Source organism: Oryx dammah, unplaced genomic scaffold (genome assembly GCF_014754425.2).
Source record: "Oryx dammah isolate SB20612 unplaced genomic scaffold, SCBI_Odam_1.1 HiC_scaffold_4, whole genome shotgun sequence".
NCBI classification, from domain to species: domain Eukaryota; kingdom Metazoa; phylum Chordata; class Mammalia; order Artiodactyla; family Bovidae; genus Oryx; species Oryx dammah.
In genome coordinates, this window is record NW_024070188.1 from 77,584,828 (window position 1) to 77,606,565 (window position 21,738).

Genomic DNA, 21,738 nt, shown 5'->3' on the forward strand with positions numbered 1-21,738 from the left:
GCTTCAAACAAAGGCTGGATATATGGCTTCCCTGGTGGCTCAGACAGTAAAGAATTTGCCTGCAATGAAGGAGACCCAGGTTCAATCATCCCTGGATTGGGAAGATCCCCTGAAGAAGGGAATGGCTATCCACTTCAGTATTCTCGCCTGGAGAATTCCATGGATAGAGGAGCCTGGTGGGCTACAGTCCATGGAGTTGCGAAGAGTCAGACAAGACTGAGTGACTAACAGTTTCACATAGCTTCTAATACCACAGTATTTTTAAAGTAATATGTATTTAACAAACTTTAAGACATCAGCAAAATAAGTATACAACAAAAATAAACGGAATGATTACTTTCTCTGTGTGCACCAAGATGCTCAGTTGTGCTACTAAAGACTGTGATAGAAAATATAATTATTTTTGACTAGCACGTTAATTTGTAATTATGTCAGAGCAAAATGATTATAAGATCTTATTTCTAATTTGACAGACAGTAAATCAGTAAGGATGAAAATAAGCTTTAGGAGCTTGGAATAGCATGGCATAAAGTACATTCCTTAAATGAAAAAAAAGATGGTTTATTTGGATAATCTTATATTATTTAATATATTTTATGAATATATATTACCTTCAAGTTAAAAAAAATCACAGATTATCTCCCTCTCCCCCCCACATTTCCTTCTCTAAATTAAACTTCAGGGACTACCCATGAGGATGTGTGTGACTGTCTATGTGTGTGTGACTTGCTCCTCCTAGAAACAGTGGAACTTTCAAATTAATACGCAGGTAAAGTGGACCTTTTGCCGTTACAAAAAGTTAATACAATTTACCTAAAAAATGACCAAACAATGTTCAAAAAACAAACACTTTTTCATTGGGGTTCATTTAGAAATTGGAGATAGTAGTAAGGAGTGAGGATATTCAAAGAAAGTTTTAAGCTTCTGGAAAAATGGAGAAAAATGAATTCAAATTACCATTACATTCTACCTCTCATCTCCTCGTCCCTCCTCAAAAGAAACCTGAGACCTGAAGACTGTATGTCTGACCTGTAATTATCTGATTCCAGAATCACTCACAAAGGTAAAGATGAGAAAATAATAAATGATGATGTTAAGAGTCAAGAAAACACCCTGATTGCTTTTTTTGCATAATAATCTGTGGAATACACAACATATTACTAGATATTCAGGGGTAAGACCTGTGACCCAACCTTGTCCATGACCGAGATGGGGATTTTACTCTATTTTACTGTTGCTAATGGCTGGAGCCTAGGTCTTCACAGGACCGTAAACAGAAAATCCAATAAAAATGGAAGCAGATGATAAGTAGGAACATAGGACAAAAAAGGACCCAAAGGGTACAAGCATATCAAAGACAGCTTGCACCTGACCTCAAAGCAGAAATGAAAGTCCTTACTAATCATTACATGAAGACTATCTCTTTAAATGCACTGGTTGGCTAAACTTACAGGGCTACCTCCACACCTTTCAAAGGTTTTTCAATAAAGTGGCATTTTTTTAAAATCTCCTTTTCATCTTTTTTAATGTAAATACTTTTCTAAATTCTAATTTCATATTAGAAAACACTAGATTATTCCCTTATTTTACCAGATTATAAAAAGAGCAAAATAACAAAAAATGATTGGCAGGAAAGGCATTTGGTCTCTCTCCCACTGTAAACAGAAGCCAAGTTCATTATCTTCACCTCCTTTGTCTTCTGTGGCAAAATAAAATGAATTTTGTCTGACAATCAAGTGTTTCCCATGCAATTGCTCTCCTTCCTCTCAAGTGCATATTTTAGTCTTCTCACATAAAATAATAGGACTTTAATTTCCTTCTTCTCATAAGGCACACTGTAGTCTATCTCATCAAGCCTCACAAGTTCCTTGCCGAGGAAGATGAAAACTATTTTTATATTACAGATGAGAAAAAATGTAGAGATTCTTGAAAAACAGCACGCAATCTTTCCAAAATGTAAATCGATGCAAAATTAGGAACAAGAGTTCAGTTCCACGCTGTGCAGGCCTATGCAATTCTCAATGAGTTTCCTCCAACTTTAATAAGCAATCACCTAGGGATCTTGTTAAAATGCAGCTTCTGATTCAGTCCAGGACAGCAGGCACTGAGATTTAAATGTTTAACGAGCTCCTCAGTGATGTCAGAATGGCTGGTCCCTGGACATCCTTTGAGTAGCAAGGCTGGGTTGCTCCCCAACAGCTAATCACATAGAACCTGTCTCAGTTCATTGGAAGAGAAGGGGACTGAAATTACAACCAGAAAGTTGAGACTCATCCAGAAAGCAGCATCTCTTTCTCTGTACCATAGCTTAATTAAAAAAAAAAATCTGGCTTGCTCAAAGGAGGATCCCAGAATCCTTGCTCTAAAGCATCAGTATGTCACACATTGAATTGGTAGGAATTTGAGGTCAATGTTAGCGACCTTTTACTTCTGTTAGACTCGCTCAGAATGTCTGAAGGGGTCAGACATAAAACATTCTCCAAACTTAGGTTAATAATCTAATGATTTAGACTCAAGAAAGGGATGGTATTTTTTTTTAACAAGATCTTTGTTGACATGAGCAAAAGACAAAACAACACTTCTAACTAATGGTTACTAGTTCCTTCCTTTCCAAGATGATGCCAAATGCACGCACTCCTCTCTTGCTACCTCCCACGTACTCAGCCTATTGTGTGCTTCTGACGGGACACACACGCTCCAGTAAGTCTGGAATTTGGTTGTCGAGAACACTGTATGAAGATTATCTCTTTAAATGCTGTACTGTCAACTTGGCCTCCCCCACTATCTTATTTTTGGTGCTTCCTTGTGCTTTCTAGACTGTGGGCTTTTTTATTTTCTGTTCAGAACATAAAAGCCGACTTTAGGAGACAAGAGGGAAATTCACACGCCATATTTCAAATCAGAATTTGACAGGAAAACTTTTTGAGGTTGGAAAAATCTAAATGCTCTCCCAAGGAAGATAGTCATTCCTAAATATGAAACACTTAAAAAAGTTTACGTAGAAAACAGTATTTCCTGTTTCATATGCAGTGTTCTAAGTACTTGAGAAAAGAAAGACTATGGAAGTTACTTGTTACCAAGAGAAGATATAACTACACAGTCATTTGGACATTCAGACTGGAAGACTTTACAAATGTCATTCACTTTAGCACCTGACGAGCTTCCCTGGTGGCTCAGTGGTAAAGAATCCTGCTCCAAATATAGACGTGCATTCAATTCCTGGGTCAGGAAGATCCCCTGGAGAAGGAAATGGCAACCCACTCCAGTATTCTTGCCTGGAGAATCCCATGGACAGAGGAGCCTGGAAGGCTCCATAGTCCATGGGGCTTCAAAGAGTTGGACACGACTTAGTGACTAGACAACAATAGCACCTGATGCAGAGATTAAAAGCATTTTATAGGCTTCCTCTAATTAATGATTCTGACAACTCTACATAATGACAGTCAAATTTAGAATCATAATGACACACAAATTTAATTTATGCAACTAAGATAAATCTGGACAACTTATCTTACTCATAAGGATACTACTAACCAAGAATATTAGTATAGTATAATTTTAGAGACAGATTAACTATTTATCTCTGCTGCTGTTGATGCTGGTGGAAACAGCGTTCATGTACAGCACTTTCACCTGTGTAACAGGCACTGTGTTAACTACTATACCAACATTATCTTAATACCTTTGTAACAACCCTACAAGGAAGTCTTATTAATCCTAATATAAAGGAGAGAATGTCAAGACACAGAAAGATTAAAAACTTTGACCAAATTGTCTAAGTTCTGACCCAAAGCTCATTGCCTTAAACACTAGGCTTTACGCTATAAAAATACTTGATACACTGTCTTTGAATGAAGTTCAAGGAAGAGGATTTCAAGTTAGATAATGCATAGTCATCAAGACAGTAGCTGGCAAGGCCAAGGCTCAGATCCCTGGCCCCTCTACTCTGTCTTCCAAGGGAAAAGTCTCCATCCAAAGCCTCTGCTTCTGAGGTGCCCAGGTTTTATACTTTAAATTCTGTTCTCACAGGGCACTCAGTCCTAGGAGAGGAAATTCATAAGCTGGTCAGCAACTTAAGACACGGGCTGGAGAATCAGATTCTCTGCTTGGGCGTTTGAACCAGGCACCAAGGGATAATGAACCAGTTCACATCAGGAGCTATCAGGGTAGGTTAGACCCCAAAGACAACAAAGGTATAAAGGCACAGAAATGGAGAATGCAAAGTCAGGGTCTCAAAAAATGATGGCAGGTAAAGGAAATTCTGTAAGAGAAAAGTCAAACAGATCGAGAGAAAGTCAGATACAACATTCGAGTATAATCCAAGAATAATCTTGTGTTTCTGTAACTCTGAGACTAATTTTACTTTGGTTTCCCATATTTTCCTATATTTGATTTACCTTCTCTACCAGTCAGATATCTATTAATATTTTATCATGGATATTTGATGTTTCTATTAAGCAAGATAACTCAGTACCCCTGTACTGTATCATTGCTTTCATTGATAAGAATAAACTTAGTCCATTGGGAGACCCTTAGTGTTTGCTGTTCTTCTGTTTTATTATTATTACCTGTGTGGCAGTGATTTTCAGAAATAACCTGAGGTTGAGCTCATTACCCAAGATTCTAATAAGTAGCTTTTTACATTTTTAAAACAAAGATTCCATTTGTTTTTAAAACGTATTCTTCTGATCATAAGAACACCTTGGATTAGGTGAAATAGTTAATGCAGACAAAAAATTTCTACGTCTGCTCATACTCTAAGCAGACAAAAACATTAGCATGCACATAAAACTGGTATTTGGTCAGGTTTGGGCTAATTGTTAAATTCTAAATCTGGCTCATTTATGTCACTTTCCTGGGGTGTCATGCATCCTCTAGTTATGTGTATATCTTCATTAAAATGCATTCTATTCAAAATGCTTCCCACAATCAATCTTGCTGTACTTCTACTTAACAATTTATTTGCATAAATTGGGTATTAGTCTTATTACTGATTGAGGAGGCCATGGCAACCCACTCAGTGTTCTTGCCTGGAGAATCCCACGAACAGAGGAGCCTGGCAGGCTACAGTTCATGGGGCCACAAAGAGTCAGACACAACTTAGCACACACACTTATTACTGATTATTCAGCTTGTCAGTATCCAGGGTACGGCCACTTCATTCATGGAGTAAGTATAACTGTCTCACACTGTCGACATAATATAAGTAGAAAAATGCAATGTAGAGTCATCATCACACAGGCATGAGTCACGGGCCAAATAACCTTTCATAAAAGAAAAGAAACAGGACAGAGTAAAACTGAGCTGACAGGAACATTCCATTAACCTCATCATCTCTTTCCCTGCTTTGCTTTGTAGAAAGACTCGGTGAAGAGTCTGAAGACCTCTGGATCTACCAACGTGGAAAGGCAACAGGATGCAATTAACACCATGTATTGTTTAACTAGCTTACTCTGTGGAAGAAGATGTCTAAAAGGGTTTAACTTCAGTATAAAATTCTAGCAACTACAGTTTTAATTGCATACCAACTGTAAAATATTTTTCTCATTGTCTAAATAAAAAGAAGGCTATAATACATGCTGTCTGCTTATTTCTGGGCTCAGTTATTAACCTTTAAGAATCTTTTCTAGGATAAAAGCCTCTTTCTCCAGCAAACACATCTTGAGACTGGGACTTAATCTAAAATCCTAACTCCTATCATAGACCTTGTTGAAACTTCAATCCCTGTCATGTTAATAAAAGCATCCTGAACCATATTTCAGATGCAGGACTTTTAGCACTTTTCTTTTTTTTTTTCTTTTTTAATTTGAAGATAAAAAATAATAATTTTTAGAAGTCAGAAAAATGAAAAGCTACCTCTTTTCCAACAGACAAACACATATGTAAAAAACACACACACATACACACACAAATACGCAACCTGATTACTCAACATGTCATCACAAACGCAAGCAAAAACTGGGTTGCTGTTTCCATAGCAATGACTTTCTGTGGTTTAACTCTGCTGGGAATTTGACCAAATCCCCAGCAGCAAGAGAAAAGCATCAGCAAACATTCTGTACCATATGGCAAATGCCAACAAATCAATGAGGGGAAAAATAGTTTTATTTTCTCTTCCTTTCTACCAAAAGGAATACCTTTGTGTGGAGCTTTTTGAAGAAGCATACAGATTTCATTTGTCACTCTGCACCTAACTCAAAATGTTAAAATACCTGGATTCTTCCTTTGTAGATTAAAAGACCTATTGGTACTCAGCCAGGCTCTGCAGCATACGCATGCCCAGAATGACATTAGACACGGACAAGAACTGCGGGCATCTTCCTGTGACTATCAAATCATTCACCCTAAAGGAAAACTCAGTCTGCAGTTACCTCTTGAGAATGAACAAGAATGGAATTTTTTTCTCATTTGCTTCTGAAGCCATTCTCATCCTAGATGCTGTGTGTGTGTGCATGTGTGCAAGCTTGTTTGTGCATGTGTGAAAATTTTAGTCCTACCAATAGTCCAATGATTAAAGTGAGAGGTGGTAACAGGAAAGAGTAAATATGGTCCTTTTCATTATTTTCTTTAGTTCCACCTATCCTGTATCTGGAAGGATTTTCTAAATATCACATTAGAGGCAATCTAGTTCAAGATGCTTAAATTCCCTCTTTAGTATATCTTCATAAGGCCAAAAATTGTAATCAACACACAATATGCAATTAATACCCAATGAAAATGGTTGTCTCAGAAGGAGTAAACACCTTCAGTGATGAGGAACACATTACTTTCCAAGGAGCCTGTTCAGTTTTGAACAGTTCTCACTGTTAAAAAGTTTCTAATGTTGAATCGAAAATTGTTTCCTTTTTACGTGAACCATTGGCCTCAAAATTTACATCAATTTCAAATTTCCAAATTAAGCCCAGTACCTTCATATGACAGCACTTCCCCAAGCTGAGGCCAGCCTGAGTCTCCTGCCTTCTATCCTGTACAGCCCAATATTAACCCATCTCCCCTTACTCATCAATGGTGCTATTTCCATTCTCCCTCTACCCAACCTCGTTCACCTCTAGAAGCAGGTTATTTTGGCAATAACTTTATTCACTAATGTAAAGTAGATCATTAGCATTAGTTAAGGGTATCCAAGAAAAATGCCATCAGATGGGGACTTCCCAGTGATTAAGACTCCAAACTTCCAATGGAGGGAGTATGGGTTCGATCCCTAAAAGTGAAAGTGTTAGTCACTCAGTCGTGTCTGACTCTTTGCATCCCATGGACTGTAGCCCACCAGGCTCCTCTATCCATGGAACTCTCCAGGCAAGAATACTGAAGCGGGTTGCCATTCCCTTCTTCAGGGGATCTTCCCAACTCAGGGATCAAATGCTGGTTTCCTGCATTGCAAGCTGATTCTTTAATGTCTGAGTCACAAAGGAAGTCAGGGAAATAAGATCCCACATGCCTCAGAAGCATGGCCAGAAACTAAATAAATTAACAAAATAAAATAGTCTATTCTCAAGCTGTCCTGAAAATATAATGTTATCAGGGGCCTGGCAGGTAATTCAACTGTGTGAAGCATCTTCAGATAAGGCCATAGGGAGTGGTGACAACTGTGGTGACTTGGAGAATGAGTTCCCAGTCTAAGAATCCAAATAAATGCTGTACACACACACACACACACACACACACACACACACACACACACACACACACACACACCAAGGTCTGTAGAGTTCTAATCCTTGGCCTAAATTATTCTGATGTGCTGTGCTATGTTAAGTCACTTCAGTCATGTCCAACTCTTTGCAACCCCATGGACTGTAGCCCACCAGTCTCCTCTGTCCGTGGAATTCTTCAGGGAAGAATACTGGAGTGGGGTGCCTCTTCCTTCTCCAAAATTACTCTGATACAAAATATCAAATTAATAGGGTACATATAAAAATTTGAGAACTTAAAGAATTGGCCCTGATGAAACTGGGAGAGGGGGTGAAGCAGTCATTTACACCATCAGACCACCGTGGCTGTCGATCCTGGAAATTTAGCCAGTCAACTCATCATTTTCTCATTTTTAAGTATCTTCTATCAGGTAAGCTTGTCTGACAGTGGAAAGAATAAGGCACAGACCATCAGGAACAACCCATCATGACTGAAAACTAATCATTTTTTTAAAGTTAGTCTGGATAAAAGATAAGGACCAATTACCATGCAGTATTAAGAAGTATTAGATAGCATCACCAACTCAATGGACATAAACTTGAGGAAACTCTGGGAGACAGTGGAGGTCAGTGAAGCCTGGCGCACTGTGGCCCAAGGGGTCGCAAAGAATCGGACACAACTTGGAGGCTGAACAACAACATTAAGGCTCACGTTCTTCATTTCTACACTCCAGCAACTCTCTCTTTTGCTAAGATTTAAAATGATATTTTTTCTTTTTTTTAACACATAAGCTGTACTCTGTTTTGGTTTTAAAGTTCTAGTGATGCCCTCTGAAGTACACGCAGATTGCCTCTTCCTGTTAACTACATGGGCAAGCACTTCAGGAGCCAACTAGCTTAGGGCCCAGCCCTCATCTGTGGTGATAGCTCAGGGAAGGTGGTTGCTCTGTGCATGTTTCAAACAAAGGAGGTGATGTCATCTACAAAATGTCGATCTAGTCACCATGAGCTCCAGAGCAGAGGACATGGGACCAAAACAAAAACAAAAACAACCTATGGCTGATTCATGTTGAGGTTTGACAGAAAATAACCAAAATCTGTAAAGCGATTATCCTTCAAAAAATAATTAATCAAAACAAAAAACAAAGAGAACTCAAACTTTATCTCAGATTGGTGAAAAGGTATCATTATTTTGTGAACACATGTCTCATAGTTGCAAGCATTTGGTTAGTGATACTTATAGTGAGCTGGAGAAGGGAGTGGCAACCCACTCCAGTATCCTTGCCTAGAAAATCCCATGGACAGAGCAGCCTGGAAGGCTACAGTCTATGGGGTCCTAAAGAGTTGGACTGGAAGAGGAAATGGCAACCCACTCCAGAATTCTTGCCTGGAGAATCCCATGGACAGAGGAGCCTGGCGGGCTATAGTCTACGGGGTTGCAAGAATCAGACACGACTGCACGACGAAGCACACACACAGTGGGCAATGAATGGCCCTGAAGCTGGAGTTTTCCCCATGCAACGTCCTCTACAGAAGTAACCTCCAGACTTCGCCTCACTTGACTGTTTAGTTATTGAATCATTCATGACTTTCAACATTGTTTCTATAATCCACATTAGCGTTCTACATCCACATACAAATACTCAGTCTCTGAAAAGAGTAAATAAATTTTTAGGGCTTCCCTGGTGGCTCAGTGGCAAAGAATCTGCCCATCAGGACCTCGGCTCGTTCCTGGGAACACAGCAGGGGGAGCCCAGGCAGAAGCCGGGGGCCTGGAACCCACTTGGCTAAGTTGCTGCTCCTGTTCTGTCTCCAGGACCTCCTTACAAGCGGTGAGGGAACCAGCCCAGTACACAGGCTCAGTCCTTACTCCAGAAGGATCCACATGCCACGGAGCAACTCAGCCCGTGTGCCACAGCTATGGAGTCTGTGCTCTAGAGCCCGGAAGCCACAGTGGCTGAGCCCACATGACCTAGAGCCCGTGCTCTGTAAGAAGAGAAGCCACCATATGGAGACACCCACACACCATAGCTGGAGAGTAGCCTCAGCTCGCTGCAACTAGAGAAAGCAGCCCACATAGCACCAAGACCCAGCACAGCCAAAAATAAATAAATAAATAAATAAATAAATAAAATTATGTTAAAAAAATAATAATTTCTTGCTTTTACCTCTGTCTGTCATCTTTGATCCAGTAGGCTTATCTGGGATGGTAAGATGGTCGACGTTGCTACTCAAGGAAGAAGTGTCATCACTCGACAGAGAGTTCAAAAATCCACTTTCTGATGCCTCAGCGTTGTTTTCCAGGGCCCCGCAGCCGTTTGCCTCTGAGGGGGCAGGTGAGAGCAACTGCACAGCACATGTCACAGGCTTTCCCATACCTTCAGCGGCAGATGAGCTGCTAACCATGTCAATCCAGGACTGTCTTTCTCTCGATATGGAGGAAGACAAACTGCTGGGAGTCTTTTTTATGTTTTCCATGGAAGAGAAAGAACGTGATGTTTCACTCAATTTCGGTGAAGACGAAGATGCCTGCTGTGCAGCCTATTTTTCACAAAGAAAACCAAAAGAGCATGAAATAAAGTATGATTAAGTCAACATTCTCTACTTTTCATTTTCAATGAAGGTAGGCCAGTGTTTCAAAAAGGGACCAATAGTAAAAGAGTTGAAAGAAAATTAGATGGTGTTTAAACCTGTGTGATAGGCATGATGATGCAATTTCCCAAATCAATTTGTATAACTTTGAATTCACGACTCTAGGATCTGAAAAAAATCTCTGTATCATGATTTACTCTGTTCTTCAATGCTCTCCGGATACTTAAAAGACCTCTTTGGGGAATTCTCTGGAACACTGAAGGACACTTTGAGCAAAAAGTAGATTACAATCTATCACTGAATTTTCACTGATTGGGCAAAAACTCTTAAGAAAGGTGATTAAAAGAAAGAAAAAGCTAGAGCCAAACAGGAAGCATAATAATACGAAGTGAATGGAAGACCAGTGATGTAGACAAAACACATATATTTTTACTCTCAAATATTTTTCAGATATTCTTTAGCACATGACCAGTATCAGCTCATAACTACATAATTAGGTGAACTAACGTTAACTCATTCACTCTTCAATAATTTTAAAATATCGATAAACTTTGTCCAAAAAAGACAAGAGTACATATGCTGGGTCCTAATTCATTAAAGGAAACCAAGAACTATGAGAAATGGGTTGAAGATGTAGTATCTTCTGAAAGCAGTTGCTGACATACAATTCAAGGGTGAACGACAACCTTGGTGAAATTTTCACCAGTCTTTCAATGCAACAACACTAAAGTCCTCTCTTGGGAAGGACTTCATTTATTCTTGCATTTTACCTTTATTATATATTGGCATTAAAACATATGCTTTCTTTTGGAAAATGGTAATGGTAGCTATTACCTTTTGACCTTTTGGAGCTTTTTAAATGTTCTGCATAGCAAAATAAAGATTTGGCAACTAGATGCTGGTCCTCCATTTTAAATTTTATTGTTCAGTAAAAATCCAAAAGTCTAAACACCAGTGCTCTGGGGTTACCCTATATCTCCAGTGGCAGATAAGACAGAGAAGTCTGTGTTCTGGTTCTGTTTCATTATATCATTCTATGAGATACTGCTGTCAATTTGAAGCATTCAGAACTCCAAGGAAGTGGAGGAAGTGGTAGAGAGGAGACTGTTAGAGGGAAGAAGCCAAAGAGCAAAGTAGGATCCTCTCCCAAAAAACTCACAATGATTGCAACTAATTCAGGATAGTTGACTTTGCTCTAAATTAATATGTTCCCAAGAATTTTGCAGGTTCTAAGCTTTATGTTCTGATGGAAAAATCAGTAAATATCCAATGAGTGCTTAGCTAGCTACAAGCTAGATATGGGTTGTCAAATAAGCAATAAATAAATAAGCAGCATGCATTTTTAGTCACTCAGTCATGTCTAGCTCTTTGCAACCCTTTGTACTATAGCCTGCCAGGCTCCTCTGTCCATGGAATTTTCCGAGCAAGAATAGTGGAATGGGTTTCCATTTCCTCCTCCAGGAGATATTCCTGACATAAGGACAGAACCTATGTCTCCTGTGTCTCCTGCATTACAGGAGGATTCTTTACCCATTGAGCCATGGCACTAAAGCATCTAGTTAATATACTAAGTGAAAAAACTGGCTTAAAACTCAACATTCAGAAAACTAAAATCATGGCATCTGGTCCCATCACTTCATGCCAAATAGATGGGGAAACAATGGAAACAGTGACAGACTTTATTTTCTTCGGCTCCAAAATCACTACAGATGATGACTGCAGCCATGAAATTCAAAGACACTTGCTCCTTGGAAGAAAAGCTATGACCAAACTAGACAGCATATTAAAAAAACAGAAACATTACTTTGCCATCAAAGGTCTGTCTAGTCAAAACTGTGGTTTTTCCAGTAGTCATGTATGGATGTGAGAACTGGACCATAAAGAAAGCTGAGCACTGAAGAATTGATACTTTTGAACTGTGGTGTTGGAGAAGACTATTGAGAGTTCCTTGGACTTCAAGGAGATCCAGACAGTCAATTCTAAAGGAAATCAATCCTCAATATTCATTGAAAGGATTGACACTGAAGCTAAAGCTTCAATACTTTGGCCACCTGATGGGAAGAACTGACTCATTGGAAAAGACCCTGATGCTGGGAAAGATTGATGGCAGAAGGAGAAGGAGATAACAGAGGATGAGATGGTTGGATGGCATCACCGACTCGATGGACGTGAGTCTGAGCAAGGTCTAGGAGTGGTGATGGACTGGGAAGCCTCGTGTGCTACAGTCCATAGGGTCACAAAGAGTCAGACTGAACGACTGAACTGAACTGCTTGAGGATACTAACTCATCACACACGTCTTCCTAATAACAACATGTTTGGCATGACATGAAAACTTTCCTTTCAGGAATGTCAATGAGCTTTCAAACTGGCTGCCTTCAATCACCTAGACCACTTAGCTGGGAGATCCAAGATCTGCAATTCACTAAAAAACGACTACAACAACAAAAGGAAACCCTAGCGATCTGAAGGAGTTACTACATCCCCTACCAAACTGTCCAAATAAATGCCAAGACTTGTTTACTCTTTAACATGATCTACAGAATCAATATTAACAAAAATACACATTCAGGCCCAGTGCTGACATGGTCCCCTATTGTGAGCTATTTTAGTCAAACTTGGCTTCAGTGTGATCAGTTTCCTTTTCTAAAAAGAGACCAAGCACAAGCTTTTCCTGTTGCTCCCGCTGATAATACTGTAATTTGATTCTAGCAAAATAAGCTATTTGTGCAAAAAGCTGTTGCTCCAGCATTTTTCATAAGCCTTTTTGAACCTAAAAACTCTGCTTAAAAGAATGAAGGACATAGTCAATGAGCATCAGAAATTTCTAGGAAATGTGCTCTGTTGTGGTACTCCTCAAACACACAGCAAATGCTTCCAATCCATTTTTTCCAGCACCATGTAGCATTTATAAAGTTGATTTCTGAACAGAGAAAAGAAGGGTGAGGGGCAAAAGAGAATAAGGACAGAACTAGAAAGAAGGACAAACAAATGAGAAAAAGGTGATTTGTACCAGGTCAGAGGGGATTTTCATTCAAAGAAAGATTGACACAAATCTAAAGTTACCTGGAGTGCTGCCACAGAGAATCAATATGGGAATGAGTTTTGCAAACCCTGCGGTATTAAACCCGGTTCATTACGCCTATGACTCTCTTGCTACCCATAACTACAAGTCAAACAGAGAACTTTTAGCTCACTGCCTTCTATGAACCATTCAAGTATCCATCCAAGGGCTAGCTCCTCCTGGAAGACTTCATTGGTTGCCTCAGGGAGAGGCAGGCATCTTTGTCTGGTTCTCCCATGCTTACTTCTATTATACCAGGTGGAATATAATTTTATTTGTCAACTATTACTGTAATTGTTGAAGAACTTGTTCCTCTTTTTTGGTGAGTTACTTGAGAGAAGGCTGTTTTTAATCATTTTTGCATCTCCTTTTTTTTGCATTTGTGCCTGACATTAATAAATTAGTAGTTGGTAATAAGCTAAAAGAGCTACCCAGCTGGCTCAGCAGGAAAAAAAATTCTCCTGGCAATGCAGGATACTCAAAAGATGCGGTTCGATCCCTGGGTTGGGAAGACCCCTGAGGAAGGAAACGGCAACCACTCCAGTATTCTTGTCTGGCAAATCTCATGGACAAAAGAGCCTGGCAGGCTATAATCCATACACTCACAAAAGAGTCAGACATGACTTAGCGACCAAACAACAACAAACAAACTAACGCTACAAAGACTGGTCTAGACAGCCAGCTATGTGTAAGAGAAGTGCCCAGAGAAGTTCAGTCTCGTACTCAGGAGCACCCTGAAATTCTCTGTAAAGTGCCTAATCCCAGGATCCAGAATTACTGGTTGCAGTGCCAATAGTCCCACAAATGTCTTCATCATCTCATCTCAGACAAAATTATTTTATTTATTATTGATTAATAATTGCATGCTATTTCACTTACTAGAGAACAATTGGGTCTTAAAATGCTATTTTTTAATGAGAAAATACAGGACATTTTTAAAATCTTAGTTTTCATGAGGAAACTACGTGCATTATTCAATAAAATAAGCAATACTGTTTTTCCCCATTTTCTGTATAAGACACTTTTAATCACTGAAGAAGCTTAGTTAAAAAGCTGATTAGCTCTAAAATTCTTTCCTTTGAATTGTTTTTAAAGCACAAGCATGACATGGCAAAAAAGAGTTTAAAATGGCCACCCAAAGCCTGTAATTAGAAAGGAGTGAGTCAGCATATAAATCTTAAGCAACGTTAGTCAAAGTACAGAAAATACAAAAGTAATGCACAAATAATTTTAAATCCACTTTTTTTTCATCCATCCTATCTCCCTTACAAACATTTCTATTATTATATATAGTACACGTAATGAAATATCGTGTCCTTTAGTAAACAATTGTGCAAGAGCTATCCTAGTAAGATCAAATTTGAATTTCTAGAACTGTTTTTACCCTTTTTGTGTTTAATCTCTGACCTCTTCCTCTGCCACTGGCCAGTGAGCCACAGTGTGCAGAGTTTGTTTCTACTTACTGCTTCTTTGATTTGTTTTAGTTGATTTTCCCCCCATCTTTTGGATATAAAGGAACTGTACTTCTGAAAAGTGTTAACATATAAGGACTATGATGCTAAAATAATTTCCATGAGCTGCTTAAATCTGGGATGATAATATCTTCTCAGTTTCTCTCATATCTGATCCACCAATTGGTCTTCAAACTATGTTCAAAATACAACCATTCTATCTCTCAACTACACCCTGACCCCAATCCTCACTTCTCACAGTAGATGACTGCACACTTTTCCTTAGATTTCTTTGCTTCTGGGCTTTCTCCCTATGTCACAGGTCACTCCTACATGGCAGCCTGAGTGGTCCTTTCAAAATGGACATTGATCACATCACTTCTCTGCTCAAAATGCCCAAAGGCTGAGGAACTCAAAACATCAAAGTCCTTAATGGTCAGCAAAGTAATGTCTGCACTTTTTAATGTGCTGTCTAGATTCGTCATGGGTTTCCTTCCAAGGAGCAAGCACCTTTTAATTGCATGGCTGCAGTCACCGTCTGCAGTGGTTTTGGAGCCCAAGAAAATAAACTCTGTCACTCCTTCCACTTTTTCCCCTTCTGTCTGCCATGAAGTGATGGGATGGGATGCTATGATCTTAGTTTTCTTAATGCTGAGCTTATATGATCATAGTCTTACCTAATGTTATAGTAGGAGCCCAGGGAATGCTTGTTTCAGTACAAATAGATAAAAGGATGGATGTGAGACCACTAAGTTAGGTCACTGAAATGGGAGCAGTGTTTAGAATGTTATTCCAAATGTCAATCAAATGTTATTCCTTAAAGTTCTAAGTTAAGCATTGTCTGGAAGACCACTAAGGCTAACATTATTTTTCTGAAGGAATGTATTAGAAATAGATAAATGTTGAACAGTTAGATTTTATGTTCCTTAGAAACAGAATGTGTTGCTGCTGCTCACATATATCCCAGGCAGATTTTGTTTTTGTTTTCTCTTGTTTCTGAAAAGCAGACATGCTAGACACTTGGTTAAAATAACACTTAAGCTTTTTATTTAAACAGATGAAATTTTTAAAATTATAGTAACGTTTGTACAGAGCAGGAGCAAACATTGCTTTGGCTGAATCTGGCATAGGCTAGCCATGACTGAGCTATCTAAGCCTAGACAAGTAAAGAAAACAAAATAAAACCAAACTCCCAAACACCTAAATCTTTCCCAAGTTCTTGTTTTTTTTTTTTTAATTTTGGGGTAATGAACTTTTATTTTGGAATAATGAATTCATGAGTATAAAATAAATACTATTCCAGAAATTATTTCAAAAATGATCAAATCTTGAATTAAAATTTTAATTCTATGTTCAATCATTTTGATTTCTATAAACAGTAAGATTTCAGCACCAGACTAGTTTGGACCTATGCTTCTCATGGGTGAAACCACATTTCACAAGAGCATAAGGAATATTACAGGGTCTTTGAGTAAATAAGAGATTGCTAATCATGTTTATTCTTATTAAGGAGGCCCCACAGGATGGCTAATGGAAAGGACATCCATTTATTTACAGAGAAATTAAAAATGGAAAGCTTTTTGGCAGGCTTAAGACAGATGGGACTCTGTAGGTTTCACTTTGGAAGATCCTTTGTGAAAATCACCACCCATGATTTTTTGAAACCCACAAAACAGCAAAAAAGGAACTGACCTCATTATATTTCAGACTCATTAATTTTATATGCTATAAAGTGATTTAAAAGCTCAAAGATCATTAAAAATTTGTTACAAATATTTTCCAAGTTTAATTTTTAAAAAGTGTTGTCTGGTAACTTGATCCTGCTTAAATGCTTATTCAGGCTTCCCAGGTGGCTCAGTGGTAAAGAACCCACCTGCCAATGCAGGAGTTGTCAGATACTAGAGTTTGGTCCCCGGGTTGGGAAGATTCCCTGGAGGAGGGCATGTCAGTCTACTCCAGTGTCTTTGCCTGGAGAATTGCATGAACAGAGAAGCCTGGTGGGCTACAGTCCATAGGGTTGCAAAGAGTTGGACATGACTGAAGTGACTTTATCATGCATATGCTTAATCATTCATTTAATATTTATTGAGAACCACTACCTAAATAGTATTTGGACAGCAAAGAGGTCAAATCAGTCAATCTTAAAGGAAATCAACCCTGAATATTCACTGGAAGGACTGATGCTGAAGGTGAAGCTCCAATACTTTGGCTACCTGATGAGAAGAGCCAACTCAGTGGAAAAGACCCTGATGCTGGGAAAGACTGAGGGCAAAAGGAGAAGGGGGCAGCAGAGGATGAGACAGTCAGATAGCATCACCAACTGAATGGACATGAACTTGAGCAAAGTCTGGGAGATGATGAAGGGCAGAGAAGCCTGGCGTGCTGCAGTCCATGGGGTCGCAAAGAGTTGGACACGACTTAGTGACTGAACAACAACAATAAATCACCATACAATGCAACTGACCCTTCATCTAAGATGGCAATGTGGTTGCTTTTACATTCACCACGTAGAGTTCTAGATCCCTTAAAAAGCTCTTTGTAAACTCCAATACTTTGACCACCTGATGCAAAGAGCTGACTCATTTGAAAAGACCCTGATGCTGTGAAAGATTGAAGGCAGGAGAAGGGGATGACAGAGGATGAGATGGCTGGATGGCATCACCGACTCCATGGACGTGAGTTTAAGTAAACCCCAGGAGTTGGTGATGGACAGGGAGGCCTGGTGTGCTGCAGTCCATGGGGTCGCAAAGAGTCGGACACAACTCAGTGTCTGAACTGAACTGAATCTGTGATATAGTTTGCCATTTATTAAACTTAAAATCACAATATTTTAGAAATAAAATAATTCATAAGAGATAGAGAAGGGGAGACACAGAGAGAAAGAGACAAAGACGAAAAGAAACTAAACAAAAATATAAGCTTCTCCATTAAGCCAACAAGGCTGAATTTAGAAGAGGATTCAGTCTACATCAAGGGAAAGCTAAGAATATATTAAGAAAGGCTATATTGTACGTCTAGTTCAAAAATTGGTCTACATTTTACCATAGTCAACATTTAATTTTATTTATATCTTACTTAACTTTGGCTAATCCTATTTAATAGAAATTTTAAATAAACATTCATTCAACAAACATTTATTTCTGGTCTTGACTGCTAGCCAAATACATTAGAAATGTGACCATAATTCTCCGCTGACAGCAGATAAAAGCAGTAGAGCTCATTATTTAAATGATATTAACACCTTTAACCCAGGAACTGGCAAAATGTAAATAAAGATTAAAAACCTTATCCCACAAAATATAAAATTCTGACAGAAGAGTTTGGGTTGGCAAAGGAGATGCTGTAACCTATGAGAACTTATACTTACTGGGGTCTATGGATGGACGAGTGTCATGGTACTATGGAAAAGGCATGTACTATAAAGCTATAGGGGGCTTCCCAGGTGGCGCTAGTGGTAAAGAATCCCCCTGCCAAGGCTGGAGACGTAAGAGATGTGGGTTCCATCCCTGGGTCAGAAGATCCCCTGGAGAAGGAAATGGCAACCCACTCCAATATTCTTGCCTGGAGAATTCTATGGACAGAGGAGCCTGGTGGGCTACAGTCCATGGGGTCTCAAAGAGTCAGGCATGACTGAATGGCTAACACTTTCACTTTCATAGTCTTAACGTCCATCAATAACCTGAACTTACACTGGGTGCGTCCAAAGTTTTAGACTGCTCTCTAGGGAACATACCGAATCATTCTACAGGCAGAGTTAATGCGCTAACCCCACTCTTGGCTTCCAGCTCTCTTTCTGATTCTAAATTTCTCTTCATGGTCTTGCCTTCACCCCCTTTACATTCATTTTATACCACCACAAGGCCTGCACCTAGGAAAGGCATTTTCAATTCTTTCTGAGAACAAGTAGGGTATAAATAAATGTTATAAAATAAATCTTTGCAAGCGTCGGCCTATTACCTAGAAGCTCTCTGCATTAGCATGAATCCTCTGGGCACAATACATTTGTGGGTCACAAACAAATGCACCAAATTTGTCATACCAATGGGTTGCTATGGCACCCTGGGAATTGCACTTGCTTTTTGGCAGTACCTTTATTTAGCCTGCTCTAAAAGTGTATCAGTCAAGGTAGTTTCTACCCAGTTGGAAGGAATGACATTCACACGTTTGATCGATGAGCAACAGGCTAATTTGGTACCTACCGAAGGAGAGAGACTCTCTGCAGAGTGATGAAGGGGTGGCGTCTGGACCGCTATTTCAGGATCTTCCTGTTCACTCTCACTGTAGCATTCTAGAACAAAAAGGAAAATGCTGAATGTTTCAACCCTGTCATCACTCCTTCCATAATGCATGAGCAGAGGTTCTTCTCCATCTGGCTACTGCAATTCCAATCCAGTTCAGAAAGTCCTCATCTAGTGGGCTACCTGATACATAAGAGTTTGTCTCTGTTAGGGTTTCTGCCCTCAAAGAGTGTCCACTAGGCAGAAAGAAGTCTAATCATAGCTCAGGGAAAATAAAACTAATTCCTCAAAAGAGCGGTGAGTCATACACTAAGGGAGTATAAAATCAGCAGTGATTAACTTTGAGCATAGACATCTTAATGAGCTGAAAATGGCAGAATAAGTAAACCATCAATGATGCACAGAGTAATGTGAGTCCCAGGCGCCAAGTATTCCGAGTTCCCTAAGGGACAGGGTGGAAAACAAAGCTGAAAGGTTGCTTGATGCCATATCACAGAAGGCCTTACATAACAGGATAAGGAGGAGGGTTTTGTGTAGTTATTTTTGTGCTCACAATCTATAAAATACTTTAAATGTTCCATGAGAATTTATTTTGTGGAAAAGAGGACAAAGGAGGTGGTTAGAACACTGATTTCACAGTATCATATTATACTTCTTTCTTCTAAAACAAGTTGTCACTTTTCCATTTCTAAATTTAAGATTTTATGATTTTGCTCTCCAAAGAAATAACTCCCTACTTCTAACTCCCGAGTTTTATGTGGTTTGAGCATTTCAGAAATAGTGTCAGCTCTGTGACCCAGACACATAAAGACATCTTTCTTCTCAATATTAAGGAGCAACTGCCTCACTAAGAAGAATTAGACCCCTGGAGCTTTTGAACACTGAAAGCTATAGACTGAGCTAAAAAGATGGCCTTTGTCCCAGTCTGACATTCAGGCTCCTGGTGCAAACTTAGGGTAATTAGTCTTGGCACACACCTGGTGAAAATACTAAAATATCAGAGAGGAAACAGTGGGCTGAAAGTTATCTGCCTAGAGATCACGATGAGATCACACTGATGAGTAAGAATTCAGTAAGTGGGGCAATAAAACATTTGCATTGGCAATTGACTGCGATCTCCATGAAGCCTACAGCTGCTAATGTGTGGGTGAAGTGTGAAAAGCAGTCTTAGCCAGCCTGGGAGGCTCTATTCCATGTTGGTGAGCCAGTATGATTATGTCTGTCTCTACATATTTTCAGATAATTTTAAATAACAAAGTACGTTTCATTAGAACAAGGCTCTACATAGAACTTGACATTGTATTTTCACCCTATTCTCAGATGCTTGCTAGAGTTTCAGAAATTGAAAATAGAACATACCTTCATCCTTTGAAGTGGATTCAGGATGGATTTCAGCTAATCCCAATTTGTTTAACCACCTAAAATTCAAATAGAAAGTAGACGTTTGACCAGGGAGATTGGTCCCTCACCTATTCACCCTTACCCTAGACCCTAGAGGAAGGTCTTGTATCAGACTTTATAACGAAATTAAGTCATAGTGCTATATCAGTATAAATGTTTTCAGAAACAGCCTAAACATGTGTAATGGAAACCTGAGACCACTGGTTTCACACTATGGTCCATATCGTAAGCAATATGATATGAAATGAGGATAAGAAATGAGGTGGCCCATTATACAGCTAGTTAAAGTGGGTAACTACATTAGATATTCTAAATATACAAACAAATATACGTTTTGTAATTGCATATTTGAAATTCTTTCACAACCATCAAAATGAATTTCATAACTTGACCGTTAAAGTTCTATCTCTTTAATTCTTAAAATGTAAGCTTACTTCACAAAAAGTGATGATGATCTATTTTTAAACCATGATCTTTATATCAATAAGGAAAAAGATCTGGCCAGAGTTTCACAGTTATTCCTTAGCTGGGGAAAATTTCAATTTCTTGAAAAATTTTATATAAGGTAAAATTGACAATGTATCCATCTTCCATTGACTTACCATTTTATTGGCAATGAATTTCAACTACACATCCATGATAAAAATAGAACTAGACAAACCTGAGGGAATGCAAATGTGGCTTATGACTTCAGGCCTAGGGTTCAGTTAGAAATTTATTTTAATATACAAATTTTTAAAAGACATAAAATGCATCTATTTCATATGTTCCTAGCTATATAACCTATTTGGACTGCAAGGAGATCCAACCAATCCATTCTAAAGGAGATCAGTCCTGGCTGTTCATGGGAAGGACTGATGCTAAAGCTGAAACTCCAATACTTTGGCCACCTCATGTGAAGAATTGACTCATTGGAAAAGACTCTGATGCTGGGAGGGATTGGGGGCAGGAGGAGAAGGGGACGACAGAGGATGAGATGGCTGGATGGCATCACCGCCTCAATGGACATGAGTTTGAGTGAACTCCAGGAGTTGGTGATGGACAGGGAGGCTTGGTGTGCTGCGATCCATGGGGTTGCAAAGAGTCAGACATGACTGAGTGACTGAACTGAACTGATATAACCTATTTAAAGGAAAAATATTGTTTTGGGACAGTGATAATCTAAATGACCTATTTCCCATTTTTTTCTACTTTTCTCTATTTTAAAAACATATTCCATAATACATATTAATCTTTTTTTGAAACATAAGTAGCCTAAGTCAACTATCAACAAAATGACGATAATAATGCTATGAACTTATTGACTCACTTAATGTTTTATTTTTGCTAGTCCAATAATGCGTCATAAACTATCCAGCTACA

At 38.9% G+C, this 21,738-nt stretch overlaps 1 protein-coding gene across 2 annotated transcripts in view; it reads right to left on the reverse strand.

The window, feature by feature from the left end:
* Window positions 1–21,738, reverse strand: part of IPCEF1 (interaction protein for cytohesin exchange factors 1) — a 77,695-nt gene that overhangs the window by 15,175 nt on the left and 40,782 nt on the right. For both annotated transcript variants that reach the window (XM_040238725.1, XM_040238726.1), the window contains exons 5-7: window positions 20,335–20,393; window positions 18,937–19,025; window positions 9,800–10,172 (exon numbers count right to left, since the gene is read on the reverse strand). In XM_040238725.1, coding sequence (XP_040094659.1) covers window positions 9,800–10,172; window positions 18,937–19,025; window positions 20,335–20,393 — 521 coding nt within the window. The remainder of the gene's footprint in view (window positions 1–9,799; window positions 10,173–18,936; window positions 19,026–20,334; window positions 20,394–21,738) is intronic.